At 37.8% G+C, this 26,790-nt stretch overlaps 1 protein-coding gene across 6 annotated transcripts in view; it reads left to right on the top strand.

The window, feature by feature from the left end:
- The window catches only part of VPS13B (vacuolar protein sorting 13 homolog B), a 746,538-nt gene that overhangs the window by 575,958 nt on the left and 143,790 nt on the right, over window positions 1-26,790 (top strand). For 5 of the 6 annotated variants that reach the window (XR_004382801.1, XM_032858607.1, XM_032858605.1 and 2 more), the window contains exons 36-39: window positions 4,167-4,562; window positions 21,865-22,067; window positions 24,879-25,080; window positions 25,358-25,542. Coding sequence is in view for 5 of the 6 variants with exons in the window: in XM_032858607.1 (XP_032714498.1) it covers window positions 4,167-4,562; window positions 21,865-22,067; window positions 24,879-25,080; window positions 25,358-25,542 (986 nt within the window). In the remaining variant the exon portion in view is untranslated. The remainder of the gene's footprint in view (window positions 1-4,166; window positions 4,563-21,864; window positions 22,068-24,878; window positions 25,081-25,357; window positions 25,543-26,790) is intronic. The other variant, XM_032858609.1, reaches the window with a different exon arrangement.

The following is a 26,790-nucleotide window of genomic DNA, read 5'->3' as shown; positions in this document are numbered from 1 at the left end:
CTATAAACTCTGATATTTCTGGAACCTTATTGTGTGAGGCGGGCAATGGTGGCAGATAAAGAAAGGCAGGGCCTTTTTTTTCCATTCTAAAAGGAGCTTGGTCTTTTATACCATAGGTAAAGAAGAGCCAATAGAGAGTTTTAAATAGGAGTGAGCCAATCAGGATTGCATTTGAAGCAAATCATTTGGAAATTACTCTGGAGACTGTATTAGCGGGAATTGGTCTAGACAGAGAAATCATTCAGGAGGTTTTATAATAGCTGAACAATATCAAAGCCATGGAGGGAAAAAATGGGGACTGGCTGGAATGCTGGAGAGGAGATTGGATTCAAGCAATATTTTGGAAGTAAAATTGACAGAATTTAATCTTTGAGTGGATTTGGACCAGGAAAAGAACATGAAATGTGTTTAAAAAAATCATATTTCTGATTTGAGTCACCTGGTAGATTATAGAGCCATTAACTGAGACAGGGAATAGCGCATGTCCAAGAGGAATAAATGGAATGTTTTAGATAAAATGATTTGATGAGCCTAGGAGAGTTCAATAGAAAGGAAAAATTCATTCATTTTTTCCTTCATCACATCATTAAATACCCACTTAGTTTAGTACTCACTGTGGACTAGACAGTAGCTTAGGCACTCAGAATACTAAGATGTAGAAGAGCCCATACTATCCAGGAGCTCACAGTTCACTGGCCTGGGACAGATACATAAGAAGTTAACTCTAAAAATATATAAATAGGTGACTGACGAGCCACCGCGCACAGGGTATTCTGGAAGCAGAGGATGGGCAGCACCTTCGTTGGCCGCAGGGTCAAGAAAGACTTCTGAAGGAACTGACTCAAGGACTAAGTCTCAAAGGGTGAGATAGGCAAAAAAACAGAGGTTTAAATGTTTTTCTCCTGTGTCACTGGGACCACAGTGATACCTGAGATAGGATCCATATCAAGGTAGTAGTCAAGCAACTCTCCGTAGATATGGCGGGTATATGTACGTACCCTTCCACTAGTGCTTTGACAATCTTCAGTTAGGGGAAGTGGATCCCTTTGGTTCAGCAGTTGGCTGAGGTGGCCATTTGGGCAACTTCCTGAATGGATCACTAAATTGGCTCTATGGCTACAGAAGGAATACTTCAGACCCTTAATTGAAGTCTGTGTGTTACAAATCCAGACCAAAGCAGGTCGCTGTGGCCACCACATTTGAGTCTCCTATCTGCTGTAGCTTTTGTTTCAGTTTCCTCTTGTTCCTTTCGTCTCTTAAGATTGTCTTCTTTTTTGCATTGTTGTAAAGGTGGTATTATTTACTGTGAGGCCACAGAATTTGGAAACCCACATGAAAGAGTAGGGAGGCAGAGCAAATAAATGTATGGGTCGTTTCAACCATCCAGTCCTCCTAAAGTATTTTGCCCACCAGCTTCTTTCAGTACTCCAAAATCTACAAATCAAAAATAATGCCTTTCAATGTGTGGGACTGGTATAACCAGATACTTCCCTGAAGAAGAATAAAGTCGGGCCCCTTCCTCACACAGTACTCACACTCACACAGTACTCAGGAGTTAATGCAACAAAATCATAGACCTGGGGAACCTGGGTGGCTCAGTCAGTTAAGCCTCTGCCTTCAGCTCAGATCATGATCGCAGGAAGGGATCTAGTCCTGCCCACCTCTGGCTGCCTGCTCAGCAGGGAGTCTGCTTCTCCATCTGCTCCTCCCCCTCAACTTGTGCTTGCACACACATGCTCTCCCTCTCTCTTTCACTCCCTCTCTTGCAAAAATAAATAAAATCTTTTAAAAAAATAAGTCATAGACCTAAATGTAAGAGGTAAAACTATAAAACTTAGAAAAGAAAACTAAGTGTCAGTCTTTGTGACCTTGGGTTAGCAATGGTTTCTTAATATGACCCTAAAAGCACAAGCAAAATAATAAATTGGACTTCACAAAAATTAAAGTCTTTTGTGCTACAGATAATACCATCAAAAACCTGAAAAGACCATCCACAGAATGGGAGGAAATGTTTGTGAATCCTATATTTGGTAGGAACTTGTATCCAGAATATAAAGAACTCCTACAACTCAATAATAACTCCTATAATTCAATAATTCATTTTAAATGAGCAAAGGATATGAATAAACATTTTTCCAAGAATATATACATATGGCCAATAACCAAATAAAAAAAGCACTCAACATCATTCATCATTAGGGAAATAGAAATCAAAATCACGGGGCGCCTGGGTGGCTCAGTGGGTTAATCATCTGCCTTCGGCTCAGGTCACGATCCCAGGGTCCTGGGATCGAGCCCCATGTCGGGCTCTCTGCTCCGTGGGGAGCCTGCTTCCTCCTCTCTCTCTCTGCCTGCCTCTCTGCCTACTTGTGATCTCTGTCTGTCAAATAAATAAATAAAATCTTTAAAAAAAAAAAAAGTGATCACATAAAAATTTGCACATGAATGTTCATAATGGCATTATTTATAATAGCCATAGAGTGGAGACGACTGAAATGCCCATTAACTGTTAGTGGATGAACAAAATGTGGTGTATCCATATTAGGGTGTATTATTCAGCCACGAAAAGGAAGAAAGTACTACGTGTTTCAATGGGAATGAACCTTAAAAACTTTTACTACACTAACTAAAAGAAACCAGACCCACAAGGCAAGATATTATGTAATTCTGTTTATACAAAATGTCCAGGATAGGCAAATCTATAGAGACAGAAATTAGATTAGTGATTTTCTGAGGCTAGAGGTAGGGAATGTGTGGGGAGGGACTGCTAAGTGGTTTGGGATTATTTTTGTTGTGGTGATGATAATGTTCTGAAAGTAGATAGAGGCAAAAATTGCACAATCTTGTGAGTTTACTAAAAACCATTGAACTGTACACTTTAGGTAAATTCTGTGGTGGGTGAGTTAACCTGTCAATAGGAGGTTTAAAAAAAAAAACAATTCCTTTAAGTTACTGTGTTTTTTTCTGTTTAAGAAAATATGGGGAGCAGGGAGCATTTTGGTATTGCAAAGGGTAACTCAGATGTCTGATCCTTTCTGGTGGACACCTAGCCAGAAGCAGGACTCTCCGAGTTTTGCTGGGCCCAATTAAAGAATCACATGAGAAGACATACTTAAAAAGAATTGCCTGAGGGAACATGGGTGGCTAGGAGAAAACTGTAAGGTGCTAACACCTGAGGAAGGTGAAAAGAGGTCCTCCTTATGAAGAAGGATATAGAAACTAACTTTATCTGCTTAATAACCTTGCCGTTAGCTTCATATGGGATTGTGTCTTATATATACTCGGTCTCCAGTGAAAAGAACATCTGTGAGGTTCAGTACGCTCAAACATAGGCGAGACATAGTGTACCACGCACTGGGTATAAAGACATATGACATGCCCTGCCTTCCCAACAATTATAGTCTTAGGTCTTACTGATAATGAAAACAGAAGTAAGAAGGCAAAAACAGAAAATTAAAGCTGGTCAGTTAAAAAAAAAAAAAAGTTGGTCAATCTCTATGTCAGGTGCTGAGTAGCAAATAAGGACAACACCTGGTATATGGTGCGTATAAAATGGACTGTAGGTTTGAAGAGATCTCCGTGTACACGTTACATTGGATGGGGTGTTTAAATGTTTTAGAATGTGGAATGTAGGGAACAATGTAAGGGACCCTCCTGGTTCTCAGCAGGGCACAAAGGGGAAGCAAACCTTTTCTACATACACTTGATCAGGGAATGGGGCAGGGAAGGCTACTTCAGCTAGTCAGTTGGACAGATATTTATTGACACTATATTTGTGTCAAACATTGTGCTAGATCCTAGGGGAAGTCCTTTTACCTTGGAAGAAAGAATGTCAGTTCCAGTAACAAACTCAAATAGCCGCTTAATTTTGGCTCAGAGTGGGAGGGCGGAAATAGATGTCCACGCGTGGCCTTCACTCTATCAGGAACAGTCACATGGATTGAGACACGATGGAAGGCACGCGAGTAGTCCAGGGAAAGTGGTCCTTCAAGTAACTACATGGGAAGAACAGTTAGATGACGAGTGAAAGAATTCCAACACCTGGCATCCTAATGAATCCACCATACAAGTGTGGGGAGACTTAAACAGGAGCTTGACAGGGAAGCAAGGGTTTCTATTCAATGACAGAGCTTCAGTGATTTTTCTTCTCTTTTTCAATTCTATAGCAGACATCAACTTGGACATATCAAAGCCTTTGAAAGCAAACCTGAGTTTTACCAAGTTGGATCAGATAAACAATTTATTAAAGAAGATAAGAAGTACACACAGCAAAGAGACATCAGCGCCCTCAGACACCTCACTGAATAAGGATGAGTTTCCAACCTCAAAATGTTACCGTGGAAAATTCTCGAAATCTAAAGTTCATGGTGATGGAGCACAGAAGATTCCATTTCAAGAAAACATGTGGAGAACTGTTTCTTGCTTTCAGAAAATTTCTGTCCATACTACTCAGATTGTGGTCTCCATGGAAACTGTCCCCCATCCTAGTAAACCATGCCTGTTAGCATCTTTGTCAACCCTCAGTGGAAGCCTTAATGTCAAAGCAACACAGAAAATACCTGGTAAGTCGCAGAAAGGGGGAGAGGGAGATGATAATATGGTTTGTTGGCATCTGAAAATACGTAATTTTAAAGATTCATATAATGTAGAGGTTAAAAGTTTTTTGTTTTTTGTTTTTGTTTTTTTGTTTTTTTTTTCTTTTTGGGGGTTAAAAGTTTTAAGGACCATTACAGAGGGGGACATTTTTTGTGACCTTATTTTAAGAGCGAAGTTTGTAACAAATCCTTTGAACCTAAATATTTTATCACCTTAAATGAATCTGTTGGTATCCATCTCTTCGGGTATGTTCCTACAAATGTTTGTAAAATCATCCACTTCTGAATTCCTTTTTACCTAAGATAACTTAGTGGAACAGTAGAGTATCAGGTTTTGTGAACCCTTAGAGCAGTGTTTCTCGAAGCATGGTCGCAGAACTAACAGCATCAGCATCACCTAGGAACTCGTTAGAAATGCCAGGTTTCAGACCCCACCCCTGACCTACTGAATCGAGAACTCTGGGCGTGGGGCCCAGAAATCTGTGTTCCAAAAGCTCTACAGATGATTCTAATGCACTATATGAAGTCACTGGTAACAGTTTATTTAAAAAGAAATTGTTCAGGTGGCAGCTATGCTACACAAAGTGTAGCAAAAACCAAGGTTCAACTTGGCAAGGACAATGCCATTGACCATGCCAGCAGTACCTGGAAGAGGAAGGCTATGCTTCAGTACCTAGCCTAGCAGTACCTGGAAGAGGAAGGCTATGCTTCAGTACCTAGCCTAGCACAGGGTGGTGTGGGGCTCTGCAAACTGGATGGCATTGATGGGTGGAGAGGTGAGAAATTAACAGGCATCTACCTCTTTCTCTTTTGTTACCATGACGGAAATGTTAATGTGCTTTTTCACACTGAAAAATGGTAGGCAGAAGGAATGGGAGGAGGGGAAGAGAAAAGACAAGGTACAGGTGGGAAGTAGCAGTTTTCAGTCATAGAACCTGCTACTGTAGGAGTCCAGGGCACAATGCCAGAAATTTCACTTTGAAAAGCAAAAGTAGCATAAAGGAAACCTTTTTTTCCACTTTAATTTGCAGGAAAGAATTGGGGCTAGAGGGATGGTGTAGGGGATGAAGTAAATCCGAAAACTCTCTATAACTTAGTTGCTTATTAAAAAGTGGTTAAGTGGCAGCTGGAGACCCCCTGGAACGTAGTTCCATATAGCCAGTTTGGGCACAGTAGTTTAAGAGATAAAGGAAAAGTTTTATGGTTGAGAAGTATGAATTTTAGGCCAAAAAGTGGATGATTTATTTCTTTCTCACCAGAAATATTTGTGACCAAGCCAGCTAAAAGCACTGTATTTTTTTTTATTGTCTTAAAAGTTAGAAATGAAAAATGTAAGGTCCGTGGGACATGAAAGACTATGAAACACTGGAGGCTGCAGTGTCTGATATATCCACAAATAAATTGCAACCCAGACAACACTGACCAGTTCCCACGCCTTTCCAGTTGTACCTTAATCATAGCAGGGAAAGGTTAGGATGCAAACAGAGGGGAAGAATTTAAATGGACTGTCCTCAATTCTAGGTCCTTTTCTGTCTTGTTTTATTCGTTTGCTACTCATATTTTACCCGCTTTTAATGGTGTCTGTCCTCAATAAACATCTCTATAATGTCGTTAAAATCCTCTCACTGAGCTCCACAAGATAGCGGACTCATTCTGCTTTTGTAGCTTGTTTCCCCCCCCCACCTTCATCCTGGAAAAACTACATACCCCATTCCTTTTACAATTATGCCCTTCAATCTAGTTAAACACAGAAACAGAGACTATAGCTCCTACAAAGACATATTGTATACAAGTGTAATGTGTAGTGTCCAACAAACGTTCTCAAGGAGTTACTTGTGTCAACAAACCAAACCAAATTGAAGTTAGCTCTTTAATGGGAACAATTTTATTATGAGAACATAATGAATGCCAAATCTGTTTTCTCTACATTTCTTCTTCATGGAGCAGCATGCCCAGTTTAAAAAGATAACAACGTTAGCAAGATAATCATTAATTATAATCAAAATAAGAGTATGTTAAGTTCTAGCTATTGCTAATGGCTGATTTTAGGGAAATTATAATTGCAAGATTATCACATATTTTTCAAAATTTAATTTATAGCTTAGCAAAACTTTTTAAAAACCAAATATCATTTTGAAGCCTTGAACATTAATTTCGTTGTATAGTTGAATTCCTTAAAAAGTCATGCTTTTCAACCTGGATGAAATATACTCAAATATACATGCAAGATATATTTTTGATGAGTGGTAAAAAGTATCCCTCACGCCCCCCCCCCAGAAAAAAACCCTCCTACCAGTAGTTATATTTCTTTTTGTATTCTGCAAGTGACATCGTTCTGCATTGAACTAAACTCTTTTATAGTATATCTTTGAGCTGAACCAAGTTAATGTCAGATTTTTATAGTTTGAATCTAATACAGAAATACCTAACTGTGTCTTTGATTTTACAGTTTATATAACTATTGTGACCATCTGCAGCAGCTGCACTTTTCAAATTATTTGCTGAACCAAATTGAGCACAGTGACAAAAGTAGTCATCTCAGATGTACTATTAAACAGAGAGAGAAAAAGGAGCTTTGCTTTGGTACAGTATAGCCATCTGCTGTACAGATGTTATTGTATAGAATGACTTAAGATAAAATAATTGTAGAAAATTTTCATTAAAACCTCAACAATTTGCACTTGTTTATGCGAATCTGCATAACTCCCCAATGAGACAACACACTTGGGGTTTCTTTGGTTCTCACTCACTTTCCCTTTGATCCTTTTTGATGTGCTGACTTTAATAAACACAGTCAAAAACACTGCAAAAACATCATGGAAAAAACTACAAAGGAACAATTATAGCAGCAGAAACTACTCTAATCCCTAACTTACGCAAGCTATTTTTAGTGAAATATTTTTTTTAACACTCTTTATGTGACAATGTTATATAAACAGGGTAAAACAGTCCTTTCCAGATGAGTTTTAATTTAGGAGCTGAAATAGATTTGTAATGCCAGAGGAATCTTATGTTCTAAGTAATATTTAGAGAAACACAATGGGGAATGTGTTGTAGGCATGTTTCCTCGCTTCTGAAAGGTACAAAAAATATTTGAGTTCATTTAATGATTGTATTTTTTATCATCGAAACTGTCATAAGCTTATGGGAAGAGTATGGGGGAAAGGGAATAATAAAAGCATAAGAAGGGAAGGTTAATCTTCTTCCCAAGACACTGGCAATACAGTTACATCTAGGATGGTTTCATATTCATTTACTGGTTTTTGCAACAAAATATGTACAAATTATTTGCTGAAATGTTCTCATCATTTGAACCAATATGAAATGGTTGAATATTTTCAATTTAAAAAAGAAAAAAATCCACAAGTTCTTCTTAGCCTTCTGTACTATACTATGACCCTAAACTATTAGAGTTTCAAGGGACTTAATTTTTTTCCGAATTCTACTCTGCAGATGCTAGTGTAACAGCAACTTATAATAACCTAACTCTTATTTCTGCTAGATTACTTACGTTCTCCCATATGTCTTTGGTAAAATGGCTCTGAAGTTCTGATTCTAGTAGACGTAATGCCTAGATTTTTTCAGTTGGTATATAATACTGAAAAAAATAACAAAAGGAATCTCTTTTAGAGATTCTATCTTATTTTCGGAAACATTTTTATTTCAGAAAGGCTGATAGTCTTTCTTTTGCTATCTATTAAATCCATCCCATTCTGTAGTGTGTTCTTTTAAAAACAACCCCCTTCCCCCAACCCACACACATAACACAATCTTTTTTTGCCGTTTGAAGTATGTCATTTTGGAGAAACCATAAGTGTATAGCTATAAATTGTGAACACAGTGTAGCACTTTCCACAGGCAGGGTGGGGAGTGAGCTGCAGACTTTAGCTCCCCTTGTCAGAGTAAATTATGGCTCTATTAGGGCGGCACTCCTTTAGATTTTGGCAAAGGAGGGTACACGATTCAGGCTGTGGAATGGCTATGCTTTAGGCTGCCTCGCTGTTGCTCAGGGACGCTTAGATTAGCAAACTCCCTGGAGATAAGAAAAAGGGAAATGGGATATGAACAAGTTCAGTGGCACAAAGGATTGGGGGAAGAGCCTAAGTGAGGCCATCTTGGTTCTCATTTTAGTCAGAAATTGGAGAAAAGTTGCAAGGATCCCCTATCCATAGGCACTTAGGGGATTTGTCATCCATGGCAGAAAACAATGAGCTGAACTCCTTCTGGTCAAAGAGCTGTTGTTTAAATAACTTTCACCACCCCCGCCTCTGTCATCCAGATGCACTTATCTATGTGTATAAACAAAAATAGAGAGAAAGAAAGCATAGCCGCATTATTTTTCACATAGACAAATGCCTCTTCTCGTGTTCACCGAATTCAAGAGCAATAAAACATAAAGAAAAAAGTTCTTTTTCATGTACTGAAAAAATGAAATCTGGTCATTAATTGATACAAAGTGGAGCTCCAGCTTTTCATTCCATAGTTAACTGGATCTCCGGAGGAAAATCTCTTAAGGCCCTGTCATAGCTGTTGGATGCGGCAGAAATGCAAGTAAGCCTAAGGGGAAATAAAACATCAAATTAGATATGACTACCTAAAATGATATGTCGCAACAGCAAGCCATTTACAACACCCCAAAGACTTTTGTTACTTTTAAGAAATAGCTTCTCTTTCCAGTGCCTGAACAATAGGAGATGAATGCTTTGACAGTTAAAGCCGGAGGACACACTTGACTTTCAAGCTGCCACTGAGGACTGAAGTGGAGGCACAGCTTGTAGACAGCTATACAAATCACTAACAAACCTTAATGAATATTGGGTGTGGGCATCAGGGTCCTGTCATTTTTGACACTATATCCCAAGTAGCGTAAACCCAACACTCAAGGAAAGGTGGGGACCTCATCGGGTCTGTAACATCTGGGATTTTATTTGTCATTTTGGCATACCCCGCAAGCGCAAAAGAAAGAGTAAAAGGGGATTATCTTGACAATGAAATGAGTTACTGAATCTTGTGATAATGAAAAGCAGAAGAATTCTAATGCCTTTCTATAGTCCCTGAGGTAGAGGTGCGTTTATAGTTTTGCAGAAGTAAAATGGAGGCAGGCAGAACAGATGGCCTAGAGTCCGTGAAACATGACACCCCTCACCTCACAACTGAGTACCACTATTAATCCTGGTCCGATTCTCTCTTATTACTTTATAACAAGGTTCAAAGTTGCTACTGATGAACCAGTGTGTCCCTCTTACTTTACTCTTAAATTACCTATAGATTATGGATTCTCTTCAGCAGTGATATTTTCCTATGTATACTGAGGACTGTTGAGACATTCAAAAGAAGTAGAATAGGAAGTTCTAAAAATTAAATGAGAAATAAGGAGAAAAAAGTAAAATTCTCATTACTTTTTTCCAAACTAGTGTTTCATATTGTTTCTCTAAAATGGTGGGAAATAAAAATCATAAATGTATAAGATGCTATCTGGGAGTGTAATTCTCTTGTCCTCTTCTTAGAAAAATCACACACGATGGAGAAGAAATCCCACCATGCAAATTTTATTCCCCTTGTTGTAATTATTACATACAATAATATATGATTAGCTGGAATTTTGGATAATAATAGGCAATATTAATACTATTATCTTTGATCTTTTTTCACACCCTTAGAAAGAGAGGTAACAGATCAGGAATATTTGATGTTTTTTTAAAAAAAAATAAAAAGTCAAAAACCCACTGGGAGATGAATGCGGTTCAGACACATTTACTGGGATACTTAAATATTTCTGTTTCAAAAACCTTGTGCATTTTTTTAATGTCTTACATGATTATTATTCTTCACATACCTTTTTTGTGTTAGTTTTAGGTGGTCACCGTAGCTGCTTTGGATTCTAATGGGAAACCTTTAAAATACATAGGATAGTTACTTTAGAAATTAAGTTGATAACTGCTCAGTTGCATTTCTGATGTGTTAAAAATCCTCTAATAAGCAAGCAGCTTCAGATGTCAAGCACTGTCATGTGCTCTGTGTAGTGAACATCATGTACCTGCCCAGCCTTTCGTAGAGGGAGATGAGCTCATCTCAGAGAGATAACCATCTCTGACTTTTTCTTCTGATTCATCATCGACCTGAACTCCATTTGAACCTTGTTAGACAAAAAACAAGCAGAATTCCTGGCCCAAACTATAAAATATAATTAAGCCCTTTTGAAATGATGTGTAAAAGAACATTGCTGTACCCCCACTTATAACCACTACCACCACCACAACCAATAAAGTTAAATCAAGCACTGCCTGTAATGGATTAAAATAATAAATGTTCCTGGATTTCAGTGTTTGAAGTACTTGAAGAAAACAGGCTCCCAGCAGCCCGGGTAGCTGAATGCAGGAGAGACATTTATTAATGACGAGTTCAAGGATTTGGCCTGTTTAAGATCATTACTTTCTGTTTACCGTGTGTTACACATCTTTTATATTTTTTACACAGCCCACATGTGTCCACATGCAATAATGAAAGCTTTTTTTCCAACAAAAGAATTGTTAATTATGTAAATATGGTTCTCTTGGGGAATGTGAAGTCTTCATAGGACTCTGCTTCCTCCTAATGAGAAATCCAGTACAATTATACTCTTCCAAGTATATCCACCTTCAATCTTGTCTCTAGCCACATTGGTCTATTTCCTCCTATTATTTTTAGTTACCAGATTCTAAACTTAATCTAGACTGCTAGAAAACTGTTGGCCTTAGGTTCGATACTTTAGAGTTGTGTCCCATTGCATTGGACTTTGTATATTTTAAGTAGTATAGGAAAAAAAATGCTCTTTATTTCTTTTCCTAGTTTTAACAAAGGTATGGTAAAGAACGATTTTTCTAGTTTTAGATACATTTGGGAAGGGGCAAGGGCAACTGATAAAAATTTCCCATATATACCTTTTTAAAACAATGTTCTATAGACGGGAGAAAAAAGGGCCTTTGAGACAACACAAATACTATCAGTTGACATAAAGATATCTCACTGCAAAGTGCTGTTAGAGAAGAAAGTTTCCAGTCCCAGTAATTAGGAGCTCTCAGTAGCCTCTCCTCTGCATCTTAATGGTAGCACCCTATAGATCAGTAGTAGGTGAAATGAACAAGAACTGTTGTAGCCCTCCATGCTGGGACAGTGGAAAAAGAGAAGATTAGGAGGAAATCTCTCTCCCTCACTCTACTGAACTTGTGACAGCATTTAGTTTTGCCTGTGGTCACAGCATATTGCCCTCCCATCCACATAAGCCATGAGTAGGCTGTTTGCTAGGAAAGTTTCTGGCATAGCAACGTTGTCAGTGATGAGTGACTGGGGACACATCCTAGATGTTCTTTTACTTTCTGGCTGGGCATCTGGACCTGTAGGCTATCTTGGCATAACATACTGAGGCCATGCAGGACAGCTGGGGATGGGAAAAAGCATTTATTCACAACCCTGTTGCCAGTTGGAAAAATTAAAATTACTAAGAGCTAACTAATAGCAGTAGTTTTTATAAAGCAACCTGGATGCTGGAAGGAGGCAGACAGAATCTGAATCCTAGCCCTGCTACTTACTGGCAGTTGATGGTGGTAAAAGTTACAACACAGCTCATTTCCGAAATGAAGGCAAAAATACTGAATTCACAGGCCTGCTGAAAGGATTAGGTGAGATAATGTACTCAGAATACCCTACACATTCCTTGGCACAAATTTATTAAATTCCTCAATAAATATTGGTCTTTTTTGTATCTTCCTTCCCTTCCCTCTCTCAGCACCATGTGAATGCTGAAGTCATAGGTCATTAAATTTTCGAGTTGCAAGTTATCTTAAAGATCATCCTTTTCTTTATCAAGAACCCTTTTTTATCTTTTTCTCTCCTCAATCTCATGATCCAAACACATTGCATTTAGGATGAGATAGCTAACGTAACTACACCAACTCGATATGACTGTAACCAAAAAGAAAAATTTACTGCACTTCCAAGCTTGTTTCAGATAGATTCATGATTTCTTTCGGGGTCTTTGAAATATGGAAAATACCTCATGAACCACCCTTACTATGTGGAACTCTCTCAGGTCAAAGTACCCCGGGTGGAGGCCCACTGAGCTAATCCTAACTCCCCCCTTGAGCTAAGGGTGAAAGATTAAGTGATTTGCCCAGCGATATTCTGAGATGGAGTGAGGACTAGAACATGTCTCCTGGCTTTTGATTGGTCGCTTATACCAGTCTTAAAACACCTGGATTATGCAGATCAAGACAAATTTCTAAGCGATTGTAGTAAATTGTTAAGCAAGTCATTTTGCTTTCAACAATGTTTGAGGAAGTTTATACCAATTCTTCCATCCATGTAACTTACTTTAAAAAAAGATTGATTCACAGCAGTTTCCTCACGTAATTAAATTAACCAGCTACTGTATTCATCTAAGGAACTTTTGAAGTGTGTATTTACTGTTGTTCTTTCCTCTGTAAGAAGGTTGCTATACACGTTCCAGTATGCACGGTTGGATCTGCTGGTCTGGTTATAAGAGAGAGAGAGAGAGGAAGGAAGGAAGGAAGGAAGGAAGGAAGGAAGGAAGGAAGGAAGGAAGGAAGGAAGGAGAAAAGAAAGAAATGGCTACATGGTCCAATCAAGTTTTATTTTTCTAATAAACCGACACAACTGTGAAAACAGTGAGCATTGTGGCAGTTGGAGAGGAAGAAAGAGGCAAAGCTTATCCTCCATTACCCTTTTTGGTATTTTTAGTTTACTTTTTCTAGAATCTGAGAGTTCTAAAACCTTTCTCAAAAAATACCTCTCCCAGACAAAGACCAAATAAAAATAACCAACTTGTAGACATTTTCATCTTTGATGAGTAATTCCCCCTTAATTTATGTGAAAGGAAAAAAAGAAGTCCCATTTCTGTTACTTGTCATTTTATTATGGCCAAAAGAAGAGGTTTGTGTTAGAGCCTTAGAGCAGGAGGATGGCGGGGGGCAGCGGGCGGTTATTCAGCGGTGAGGACTGGGTGAGAGAGTACATGGTGATTGGAAACCCCACCCATGGCAAATCATCAGATGGGATGGGATACATGTTAGCAAGGGGACCACCTGGTTAGGCTAGACTTTGTAGTAAATTTGTTCAAGAGCATCAGCAGCACTTTCAACATAAATGTAGTTCTCTAACAGCTTTGTTTTGTTCTGTTTCATATATTAATCTTAGTTTATATATATATTATATATATAATATATATATATTAATCTTTAGTTCATATTAATCTTATGCTACATTTTAGTTTACTACATTAATAGGTACAAACATATAGGCATATTATAAAATAGAATGTAGTTAAATACAATCTGATCAACTTACATATTCTGATGGGGTTGGGGACAAGGTTTATTTATTTTGTTCATGGTTAAAATACTCAACTGCCATTTTTTATGTACTTTAACATAATTAGTTGAAGGAATTAGAAATGAGAAGAGTTTTAATCATCTCTTTATGAACCATACTGAGAAAAATTTTTTCTGGTTATCTCTTTATGGATCATCTCTTCATAGGTCTTCATAAAAATTTTTTTCTTCCTCACTTTTTCAGGCACCCTGATGCTTCTCTGTTATGCAAATTGACCTGTAGCTATATCTAACCCATGCTTGCTGATTTTCTGGTAGCCTTAGATTATTTCCAGCTGTATAAAAAAATACCTGGATGTGTTTTGCTAGCACATGTCATCACTGAGTACTCTTTCTCATGACATACAGAAGCCCTGATTCGGATTGCGTTTTGCACAGTCAGCATGTAGAGAATAGGAGACTGACCAAGTGTCTAGTAGAGACTGACGATGCAGAGCTGGCAGCATTTTGTAAACATTCTCCAAAACAAGTGGTTTGCATTTATTAGTCTTCTGAAGGAGGATTTGAAAGGTCATGAAACTACTTGTTCCTTGAACTAAATTTTTACACTCAATGAAGAGTATGTCAGTATGCAAACCAAGCAAGATTATTTCTGTTTATGGTACCAGTTGTTTCTGAAATTGCTTCTCAATGTTGTTACACCTCATTTAGTTTAATTAAATATCTGCCATTAGTTTGCTAGGGCTGAAATTAAAAATATAAACACAGATTTTTGAAAGAGGCCAATGGAAAAATCAGGCAGAGAAGCATTCTTTTGAATGGAAGGAAGTAGAAGAGGTTATAGACTCGGTCAAAATGACCTGATCACACAATTGCTAAATGCATTGTGGGGTCCTGGATTGGATCCTGGAACAGGAAAAGGACATGAGGGGAGTAATGTGAAATTCAAATGACGTCTATAAATTAGTAGTATTGAGGTTAACTTACCGGCTTTTGAGAATCATATTATAGCTTACGGAAGTTAGCTTATGTAATTGTTAACTTGAAGGGAAGCTGAGTGAAGGGTATCAACTTTGCTGTAAAAGCCTAATATTATTTCGAAGTTAAAAGATTTTTAAAATGACCTGATAAGTGTTTGAGTAACTTTACTAATATTCATGCTTTAAAAGTTTAAGTGACCGTTTAAAATCTTACATTTCCACAGCATAGTTCTTTTTTTCTTCTCTCTATATTATTTTTGGAAATTTAGGGGGAAAACGAACAGTTCAGAAGATGTAAAGAATAACACATCAAACACCTATATATTTGCCAGCTGAAACAAATGTAAACGTATTGTCATATTTGCAGTGTGCGTGCACGCACACACACGTACACACAGAGATAAAATGAGATAAAATGTCACAAAATCATGTGGCCTTTTCTAGTGCTAAGAAGATAGCTCTTTATAGTTCTTACATGTAGTCATTTTATCCAACAGTGCATTCATAGTCCACTAGGAAGGAGACGAACACATTCCTTAATGCACTTTCTGTTGCCATTTCTACCAGATTTGAAATGTCTAAGTATCCAGTTTACATGAACTCTGAGTATTCTCCATGGCCCTGGGTGTATGTGTGTGGTTGTACATAAAACAAGATTCATTTCATCCTAAGGAAGGTATTTAGCATGTTTCCTGATGAAAAAACAAACAGGAGAGGACGATGTCCCATAGGCTAGCTTCTCACGGAGTGAAAGAAAGGGAAAAGGAAAATTAATAACCCTGTCACGGGTCCCAGGGATTATTTTCATATTTTGTGGTAAAAGTGTGAAGTTTGGTTTACCATTTATAAATGACCCTTTGTGAAATTTATCACCACTCTTTATTATTAAGTGATCATCATCATCTCTTATTACTGGTCATTTACGCCAAGATTAAAACCACTTGAACTAACACTTTTTTTTATTATTTTGTTATAGCTTTAAAAAAAAAAAAGAATAGCAGGAATTGTTCAAAAGGAAACAGAGACTCTGTTTTAAACTTAAAAGCTGGTACTTGTGGGCAACCCTTTCTGTGGTGTCACCAGTAACCGGAACCCCTGACTGAGGAGCAAAGCCACAGCCCACTGGTGTGTGTAGTCAGTGTGCTGGGCCAAGGGGCATGTGGGGGATGGGTTAAATCAGTTGCATATGCTTCCAAAGCGAACCACACCTCATTTCCTTGTAGGTGTATGACACAGAAGAACAGAGAAGGGGGCAGAAAGGACCAAGCAGGGCACACTTATGTCTGTGCCTTTGGAGATAGACTTATGTCTATGCCTGTGCTCTGTCCTCACTGCCAACATAAGCATCTTCCATTCCCTTTGGCCCCTGTGTGTTTAAGCAAGTCCACAATCCGTGCTGGTAGACCTGCGATAGAGGCAAGTTCAAACTGTAAAAGGATGACAGAGGTGTAAGAAGAGAGTGAGAAGTAGACTTATTATTGGGGAAAAGAAAAGAAAAAAATGACAAGAGACTTATATATAGGTACGCAAATACTTGATTCAAGTGAAAGAATTAACAGCACAAGGGAGAATACAAAGCAAAAAAAAAAAAAAAGATTTGTTTGATAGTAGGGTAATGTCCCTGTTTTTTAACAGTTCACTTTTTTTTTTAAAGATTTTATTTATTTATTTGACAGAGAGAGATCACAAGTAGGCAGAGAGGCAGGCAGAGAGAGAGAGGGAAGCAGGCTCTCCGCCGAGCAAAGAGCCCGATGTGGGGCTCGATCCCAGGATCCAGAGATCATGACCTGAGCTGAAGGCAGAGGCTTAACCCACTGAGCCACCCAGGTGCCCCAACAGTTCACTTTTTTAACAGTGTCAATATTACACACGATGTTGGTTGTTTTTTCCGCTCTTCTACTTCCTGAGATCTTGGAACTTGAGGCTGATAAATTGCCAAGGAAAAATCTGGTGTGAGAAAAAAATGCAAATTATTTACTTTACCTTCGTATGCCCATGTAGTAGATAACCAGTAAATCTTGGTTGAGTGGTTGAGTTGGTTGAGTGGTTGAGTAATGAATCCATGTACACATAAATACCACAGTGGAGGTGATCTCAGATATCCAGAAGGCTCACAGTTAGAAGCATGGGAGTAGCACTGGCTTAAGAAATTAGGCATGGTTATGAATTACTATCCTAAGAAATTATCCTTAAAGCCGTGAGGGTAGAGAAATTCACTAGAATAAGGGATTAGGGGTAAGGAGTAAGAATAGAAGACTGTGGGTACCCTTGGCAATCCCTTTACTTAGAGACTGTATATCAGGTGGGATGCTTTGGCTTGTAAATGACAGAAAACCCAACCTAAGCTGATTTGGGACTTGGTACTGTCCTTAGGCATGGCAGAATCCATTCGATCTCCCCTCCATGTTACATAGCTTTGGCTTCAGACCCCACATAGGGGCTGCCAGCAGCTTCAGCACCTTCATTTTCTTAACTTCAAAGCCAGGGAGCAAGAGGAAAGGTCACTTTTCCAAAGTATTACTGTACCTCATTGATTTTCATTGAATCTCACGCACATGCCTGAACCAAAGCCAACTCCGAAGAGTATCAAACACGAAAATCAATAAGTCTGGCCAGTTTCCAGCCCTACAAGCCTACTTTCTGGCAAAGCAGTCCTTAGATTCTATTATTGCTGAAATAAAGCTACAGCTGGAATAGTGCCTGCCTCAGTTGTAAGGTCTCTGTATCTCGGGTACTTTGTGCCTCCTCCTGCTCTCCTCACCACACACTTGAGTCTGCCTGGCTTTCTTCTTGTTGCAGGCTCCCAGGTGTTGGCCTGACCATTAGCTTCCTACTGGGCCATTTTTCTGAGATTACAGATTACCTTTATTCTCCCATGAATTCTAGGTATCCCATTCTCTCTACCCAAGCAAAAAGAATAGGATTTGTATGACTACAGTGAAGTGTTCGTGCATTTAGCAGTATATGCAGTGACACAAAAGCTGTCAGTGTTTCTATATTTATTTGTAATAATTCAAGTTTAGAATTTTTTCTCATGTCCTTCCTCACCCCAGGCGATAAATACTTCTAATTGTATAACTTTGGGGAATTAAGAAAAGCCTCCTATCAACCCTACTTAAGTTCTTTGAGAAGAGATAGATTCTTTCTGAGAATATATATAAGATGTAATAATGTAAATTTTGTCATTCCAGTACTAGTCTTTTTTTTTTTTAAGCAAAACCTCAGGAACTACTTTAGACAGTAAAATATCAGTATTTGAGTAGTTCCTGCATAGTAGAAGTATCTAGTAAGATCCAAATTCTATATGTATTAAGTTACTTCTAAAAAGATTTTATCATATGCTTGCAAATATCTTTGTATAAATGAAAAGTATTATAGAGTGAGAAAGGTAATCTCCTTCATCTGTACGCTCCAGACAAAATGTTGTCAAGCCCATTCTTAACAAGACTCCTAGAGATAGATATTGGCCCTTTCTTTTGGTAGACTTTTCTTTGGTAATTACCTTTGGTCCCATGAGCAAAGGTAATTTGTCCTTTATGTCTGTCCTTTATGTCTGTCTTAGTTCTTCTGCTTTAATTTTCACCACTTCAAAGTGATATTCCAGAGATGATTAGAAATCAGCACATTAGAAGGGATGTTCAGCAAGTTTCTTACTGTCGTAGGAAGAGGTACAAATAAGGAAAGAGAGAAGGCTAGAAACCACTCTCTAGTGCATATAGGCTTCCTAGCCCTCTCTGCTGAGACGGCCTAGAAGCAGTGAGGCCCTAGTAACAGTGAGCTTACCTACCACCCAGATTTTGTTTTCTAGATACCATTCTTCAGCAAAAGAAACTCTTTTTGGAGAAATGGCTGATGCCATAGGTGAGATGGGAAAAATACAAGATAAACCTAAAACATCTTAGATGGCCAGAAAGTGAAGAAGTTCTCAAAAAATGTTGGGAGTATATCAGAAGGACACAGGACCCAGCTTGAAGGGGTTCTTAGTACCCAGAACTGGGCAGAAGCAACAAAGTAAATGATAGTATTAGATTATAACCCATAAAAGAAAATAAATACCCTTGAGTCCGTACTAATACAAATACATAGTTAAACTGATAAATGGGGTAGAAAGGACAGCTCTTTTTACCACAGAATGCTAGTTAATAAATGTAGAAGAATAAGAAAAAGGAAAGAATAAGAAAAGAATAAGAATGGAAAGAATAAGAAAAATGGAAAAGCAACATATCACACACCACAGTAATAATCATTGCATGCACGAACCATTGATGGTTGCTAAAACATTAGCAGGTGAAAGTCTGATGTGAAAGAGGATACTTGCATGATCTTCATATATCTCCCCACAAGATAGTTGTTATTTTCAAAAAAAAAAAAAAAAATAGCGGTTTTACAGTGGCAAAACCTGGCAGACGCCACTTTAGTCATACAATCAGAGTTAATATTGCCAGTAGTGAAACATCAATATCACATACCCCAGTATATGGTAACACGGAGAAGGGCATCACTTCTCGGGGATTCTTGCCAAAAATGTATAACTTCATTCTAAGGAGAAAACATCAGATACACTCAAATGGAGAGACTTTTGGCAAAATAATTGGCCTGGACTGTTCAAGAACATCAAGGTCATTAAAGACAAGGAAAGGAGACTCAGGAGACCTGAGAGCTAAATTCAGTGGGGATCCCAAGTTCGGATCCCAGACCATCATAGGACATTTGTAGGGAAAATGGCAAAATTTACATGAGATCTGTAGATTACTTACTGATATGCTGTCAGTGTTGATTTCCTGATTTCTGTATTTCTGCTCAGGTTACATAGCTAGGTAAGAGGTATATGGTTGGGAACTCCGCACATTTTTGCAAGTTTTAGATGCTTCTAACATTGTTTCAAAATAAAAAGGGTTTTGTGTGATATTTTTTAGTGGAGGGGGGCTTGGCATGGATGGCTTCTAAGGTCTTCTCCATCCTATCTTATTATTCTATGAAACAGTGATACAAAATGAAGAATGGCAAAGATTTAAGCACTCTTCTGTTTTGTTTGTCAATTAAAACATATGTTGAGACATAAACGTTGGATCACATTTTATACCGGCAATTCAGTTTGGTGGGGTATATCTTGAAGGGCTATTCTTGTGCCCAGTCCTATACTGAATCAGATGGTCTTGCCTCCGGAATGGTCAGTCTACTACAGCTTGAAAGTGATGTGGTCTACATTTCAATCATTTAGCTTACCGAAGTCTCTCTTCATAATGGAGATAGATAGAATGATCTAGAAATTAAGTCGTGGAGATAAGAGAACAAGAGCCCCCAAAGTGGGCCCTGAGTTTTTTTAGTCTGGGTGTCTGGCAAGGTAATAATAAACCTTAAATGAGGTAAGCAGCCTGGAAGGCCTTTGGTATTAAACATTTTGTGTATGAGGAACCAAAAGAATATTCACATTAAGATTACTACCAGATAATTGGGTATTTCACTCTAGGGCAGAATGAAGATGTATATATTGGGGAATAAAGGGAAATATAATTCTAACATTCCCTTACTACTCACTTGCTGGATGACTGTACTGAATCAAGCCTATACTTCCATAATCCCCATTATGAGAAATTTTGGAATAATTAATTGGTATGTTTCACTAGCAGATATTTACTATTGAGAAGTAAATATTTCAGGAAATGTATTGCAGTTAGGTCAGGAAGTTATGGCTTGTGTTCTAAACTCCATTAATGGAGATGATTGTTGATTCTTGGGTATTTGGGGACCTGTTTGTTTCTTTTTTTTTTTTTTTAATTTTCTGTTTTATCTCTTTTCTTTATCTAAATGAGGGGTAGTTGTGAATCAAGAAAGTTGTATAAATGAAATGGAAATCTTAGTGCCATGATAGAGTTGAAATTTATGAAACTGATTTCTGCCGTCCTAAATTTTAACAGAAGTCTTAGCCCTAACTTACGTGGGTGTGATGTCTTCCGTGGAAGATTAGAAGTTAGGGTCTTATTTCTGCAGTAGGAGCATACAACCTACGTGAAGTTTTCAGCTCTCCACAGAGTTGAAGAGTCAGTGTGGGTACTGTACTTTGAAACATGTATACTATGGGCCTAAGGTGTTTTTTAATCTTTCATCTCTTTTAAGGATCAAATATCATTAGAAAAATAAGCCATGGGCATTACAAACGTGGTCTGGTGAAATTCAATATTCACAATGACAATTCAGAATATGAGCTCCTTGGGGGAAAGTTAACCCACCACTCTAACTTTGCATCCAAATATCTTAAAGTGTGCTGTTGGTTTTATGAAAAGGTTTTGATCTACACTTCTAGTTTAAGTTCAAAAGAAAACCTACATTTTAAAGTGTATTCCTTTTCTGGGTATATTTACTTTGAACTATAGCATATAGTTTTTCTCATAAATCTAACCTGCCACTATCTGTTTTTAAGACTTTGTAAACTTCAAGTGGTTATGATGTGTGAAGTTTGGATTAAACTAAAATTTTTAGAAAACACATGTTATATATTTTGATTGTTTTGAATTTTAACATAGGCCAGTCAAAAACTTGAGTGTCTAGCAAAGTAATATCCTTACTCTGTTACTATAAGAAATCACAGAAAATTGCCCTTTCCCATCATGTTAACAATAGACAAATGAAGCAGCTGTTCTTATTCTTAATGTAGTTGTTTGAAAAACTTGCACAATTTAATGAAAATGTCTCTACTCATAAAACCTAAAATGCTCACACATGGAAAAAGTCATAATGTTTTGGCAAATATTTTTTTGTTAGGAATGTGAAAGAGGCATACCTGCTTCATAACTAGAATTCTATGTAAGTAGCGTAAAACTGTGGGAGAAAGCCAACTGAAAAAGAAGACTAACAAAGGATAAATTAATGCTTTTTAAAAATGCGGATAGTTCTTACTCAAACATACTTTTTTGACAAAGAATAATTATAACCTATACCCCTCTCCCTTTTTTTCTTTTCCAGGCGTAATTCTTGGGTCTTCGTTTCTACTCAGCATAAATGATTTTCTGCTTAAAACAAGTCTCAAAGAAAGAAATCGGATTCTGATAGGACCATGCTGTGCTTCTGCCCATCTGGAAGCTAAGTGGTGTAAACACAGTGGCAATCCGGGCCCTGAACAGTCCATACCAAAAATAACCATTGATTTAAGAGGAGGTCTGCTACAGGTCTGTGGGGATTGGCCACATTTTTCCCATAAGTTTTCAACTAGCCTTTTTTCATTTTTTTAACTGTTTCACTAAATCTTGATATGGTGAGAAAGAGTATTATCCGATCTCTTTTTTTTTTTTTTAAGATTTTATTTATTTTTTATTTGGAGAAAGAGAGAGACAGAGATAGTGAGAAAGAGCATGAGAGGGGAGGAGGGGGAGAAGCAGCTTCCCTGGGGCTCCATCCCCGGATGGTGAGATCATAACCTGAGCCAAAGGCAGATGCTTAATCGACTGAGCCACCCAGGTGCTTCTAACTGATCTCTTACTGAGCTTTTTTAGCAGCTTTATTGAGATAAATTTCACATATCATATAATTCACCTAAATAAAGTGTATGATTCAGTGTTTTTTTTTGTTTTTTGTTTTTTTTAGTATATTCATGACATGTGCTCATCACTATACTCCACTTTAGAACATTCACACAACACCCTCAAAACCCTGTACCCATTAGCATTCATTCCCCATTACCCTCTAATCCTCTCTCTAGATCTAGGCAATTACTAATTGTTTTCTGATTCTGCATATTTGATTGTTCTAGACATTTCATGTAAGTGGAATCACATAATCTGTGGTCTTTTGTGACTGGCTTCTTTCACACAGCATAGTGTTTACAAGATTCATCTATATTGTTGCAGGTGCCAATACTCTGTTCCTTTTTATGGGCCAAATAATATTCTGTTGTAGGGCCATACCACATTTATCTATCAGTTGATGGACATTTGGATTCTTTCCACCTTTGGGTATTATGAATGATGTTGCTAGGAACATTTGTGTATAAGCTCTTGTGTGGACGTATGTTTTCCTTTCTCTTGGATATGTGATTAGGAGTGGAATTGCTGGGTCATTAAACTTTTTTCTAATTATAGACTTTTCTAGTTACGAAGTAGCCAACGTTGTAAGTGTCATCTCAATACATAAGTGTTTCAAGCACAGTGTCATCAGCAATATATAAGAACCACTTGCCAATGGTAGGTTCTTTAGATATTATAACACCTAATGATTCACACTTGACATATAATCAATTGCAACCTTTTATACATTTGATTTATAGCTATGTATGGACTGTGTGAGGATATTCAGTTTATTTCTTGGTAACTTTCTAGATGGATAGATTTGAATGTATTCTTTATATGATTTGATGTCCCCTAAGTTTAACTTAAATCCAAAAACCTCGAGAAATTCACAATTATGAAAATGTAGATGACTGATTTGTTAGTAACAGAGGCATATTATATATGAATTTCTTGTTTTTATCTACAGGTCGTGTTGCCTTGACTTTTTCACCAGTGTTCTTACTGACAGGGAGCTAGATGTGGAAGGATTCTAATAACTTACTGTTTTGCTTTGGAGATTTTCAGCATCTATCAGAAATCTTCATGTATCTAATAATAAGTGTATCATTTCATGTTGTTTTATCAACAATGTTAACAGTATTACCATTTTCCCAAGACAGCAAAGTAACTCCTCATTAAAATCAACAATAAGACAAAAACATATCTCTACATTATAAAGTCACTGTCTCTTGACAGTTAAAGCACAGTGTTCAACTGCCCAGCTTGGGGAGTTTTTCAAGATCCAAAAAAAAACAAGATTGATGAGAACACAGTAGACTTAGTATCAGATCTCTTACCTTTATTTCTGTTGCCTTAATTCCAGAGAGCAGGACCCAAACTTAGGTTTAAAGTTTACCCACAGGTGGGACGCCTGTGTGGCTCATTCGTTAAGCATCTACCTTTGGCTCAGGTCATGATCCCGGGGACTTGGGATCAAGCCCCACATTGGGCTCCCTGCTCCATGGGAAGCCTGATTCTCCCTCTCGCACCCCTCTGCTTGTGTTCCCTCTCTCACTGTGTCCATCTCTGTCAAAAACAAATAAATAAAATCTTAAAATAAAATTTACCCACAGGTGTAGGGTTATTTTTTCCTACTTCATTATATTTTTTCTCTTTTCTGTGTTAATCTGGTTCTCTTCGAAAGAATGGTTGTGTTGCCTTTATCCAATATATACAGACAAATGTAATATTATTTACATTTTGAGTCCTCTGACATTAATCATTATTACCCACTGGTCATACTTCTGTATGGACTAGTACTCTTCACATGGAGAAAAAAAGAGAATTTGATCCTCTTTATTAGAGAAAATACCAAGGCCTTTGTCCTGAAACTCTACTGTATCTCCTCTATGGTTGATTATCAGAGGCTGTGGAATACTGTATGTTGGCACATTCTCACTAAACACAGAAGTTGGGAGCCTTGTCAGTTCAAGTTCATTGAGCATCTTCTCTCTCTTTTTCTCTGAAGAGTAAAAGTGCAAAGAATGGAAACTTATAATTAAGAGGTGTTGTTAAATCTCATTACAAAATGTAGGAAGCTATTCCACAAGGTTATTTTTATTCTTTTATTAACATTTCGGCCTAGAAGATCTTCATTACCTTCTCTCGCACTGTAATAGATACTGTTTTCTCACTTAGGCAAGTTAACTCATAAACATTACCTTGCACTAACATAATTTCATTGGTAACCCAGCATTGAAAATTGATTATTATTCACACAATATATGATGTAATTGATTTTCTTGTTTTTATGTATTTACTCAAGTAATAGAAATTCATCCCATAGGTCACTTAGAAATTATAGTTAAGTTATTGTCAATAATTAAATAGAATGTAATTATGGTCTCACGTTAACTCCGGTATGATTGTGCCTAATTATCCTCATGAAATGTTTGTATTTAAAAACCACTAAAATTTTTCATATGATTCTTAAAGGTTTTCTGGGGTCAAGAACATTTGAACTGTTTAGTTCTTCTACATGAATTACTCAGTGGGTACCTCAACGAGGAGGGAAATTTTGAAGTTCCCGAAGCAGTTCCACACATGCCGTCACCTGTGGAAAAGAACCAGATGTTTCAAAGTGAACAAAGTTCAGATGACCTACGGACAGGCCTGTTCCAGTATATACGAGATGCTGGTAAGTAGCGACAGCTTCAGCGTGAAAGAGAGTTTTAACTGCACATTCACTAAATAACACATCAAGATCGCTCGAAAAGTATGTTAATAGTTGCAGTACAAAAATAGTACATTACCATTCAGTCTCTCTTACGGGAAAATTCTTAATTTGTTCCTGTCCTAAACCATCTAAAAGTGGCCAGCCAGCTTCTTTACATTCTTACCTTCTATCCTCATAATGTTCTCTTTCTGTACCATGTTCCATTTCAAAAGCATGCAGTTATTTTTTCCTTTAACAGAACCTTTGAAAATGCCTGGTGTCTATGAAGTCTTGTTTTACAATGAAACTGAAGATAGCTCAGGGATGATGTTATGGAGATATCCAGAACCCAGAGTGCTCACCCTTGTACGGATAACTCCTGTGCCCTTCAACACCACGGAGGATCCGGATATTAGCACCGCAGACCTTGGCGATATGCTTCAGGTAGGTAATGACTATTCATTTCGAATAGAAGCATTGTGGAATAGTGCTGATTAGATACTAGGAAAAAAGATTAGAGGAACGCCTTGGTGGCTCAGTCAATTAAGCATCTGCCTTCGGCTCAGGTCGTGATCCCAGAGTCCTGGGATCAAGTCTCGTATTGGGCTCTTTAAGACAGCGGGGAGCCTGCTTCTCCTCTACCCACTACTCCCCCGACTTGTGTTCATGTCCTCTCTGTCTCTCTCTCTCTGACAATTAAATATTTAAAAATAATAATAATTTAAAAAGATTAGAGCATTCCTATTTTTTCCATCAGAAAATGCGCACAAATATACGTGTGTGTGTGTGTGTGTGTGTGTGTGTGTGTGTGTGTATGGATACATACATATGTATATACATACCCACAAAATAGAAATTTTAAAATAGGGAATAATGTAATTCAGATTCATGATTCATGGCAATTTTGAGAGTTCTCAATTCTGCTCTTAGCCCTTTTTATAGGTAGGTTATGTCACATGTTCTCTAATTGTAATGGGACAGGTGTCATTCAGTTCACCACACATTTTTCAAATACCTACCATGTGTCACACTCTTCAGCATTTCTAGAATTGCTTTATGAAATAAAATATGTCCACGTAAGGCCAGAATGGTTGGCCCAGTTTTCATCTTCATTTCCAGAGCTGACAATGGTCTTGGGCTTGAGGTCGCTGAGAGGAAAGCTGTCTAACCAGTGATCTTGTTCCATGTGACTTGATGAAAGTTTGTTGTTTCTCTTTTCCAGAGTTTAATGTAAATGTCATTGAGGCTATCACTACATTAGCATTCTGCTGATCAGTATTCTACAGATCTGAATTTCTCCAAAAATGTGTTTTCCTCTTAGTGTCCCACCTATCACTAGATCACAGATCGAACAGTGAAATTGCTCTTTCCCTGACTCCCCACATCTCCTCATCAATAAGTCCTGTCAGTTCTGCCTCAGAATACATCCCTATTCTATCTACCTCCCTCTTTTTATTGGTACAACTGGAGTCCAGGCTGCCACTTCTCTGGTCACTGTTACAGTAGCTTCCTCAATGGTCCCAAGGATTCCATTCTTGGCTCCCTATAATGCATTTTCCAAATAGCAGTTAAAGTGATCTTTTAAAAACAAAGATGAGGCCACATCATTCCTCTAACTTAGAACCTGATGGTGCCTTCCTCTGCTTCTTAGAACCAAAGTCAACCATCTTGCTATGGCCTATAAGGACCCAT

This window comes from Lontra canadensis, unplaced genomic scaffold (assembly GCF_010015895.1).
Source record: "Lontra canadensis isolate GAN:19392208 unplaced genomic scaffold, GSC_riverotter_1.0 scaffold15, whole genome shotgun sequence".
NCBI classification, from domain to species: domain Eukaryota; kingdom Metazoa; phylum Chordata; class Mammalia; order Carnivora; family Mustelidae; genus Lontra; species Lontra canadensis.
Note: the sequence above shows the minus strand (reverse complement) of the source record. Positions and strands in the feature narration are given on the sequence as shown.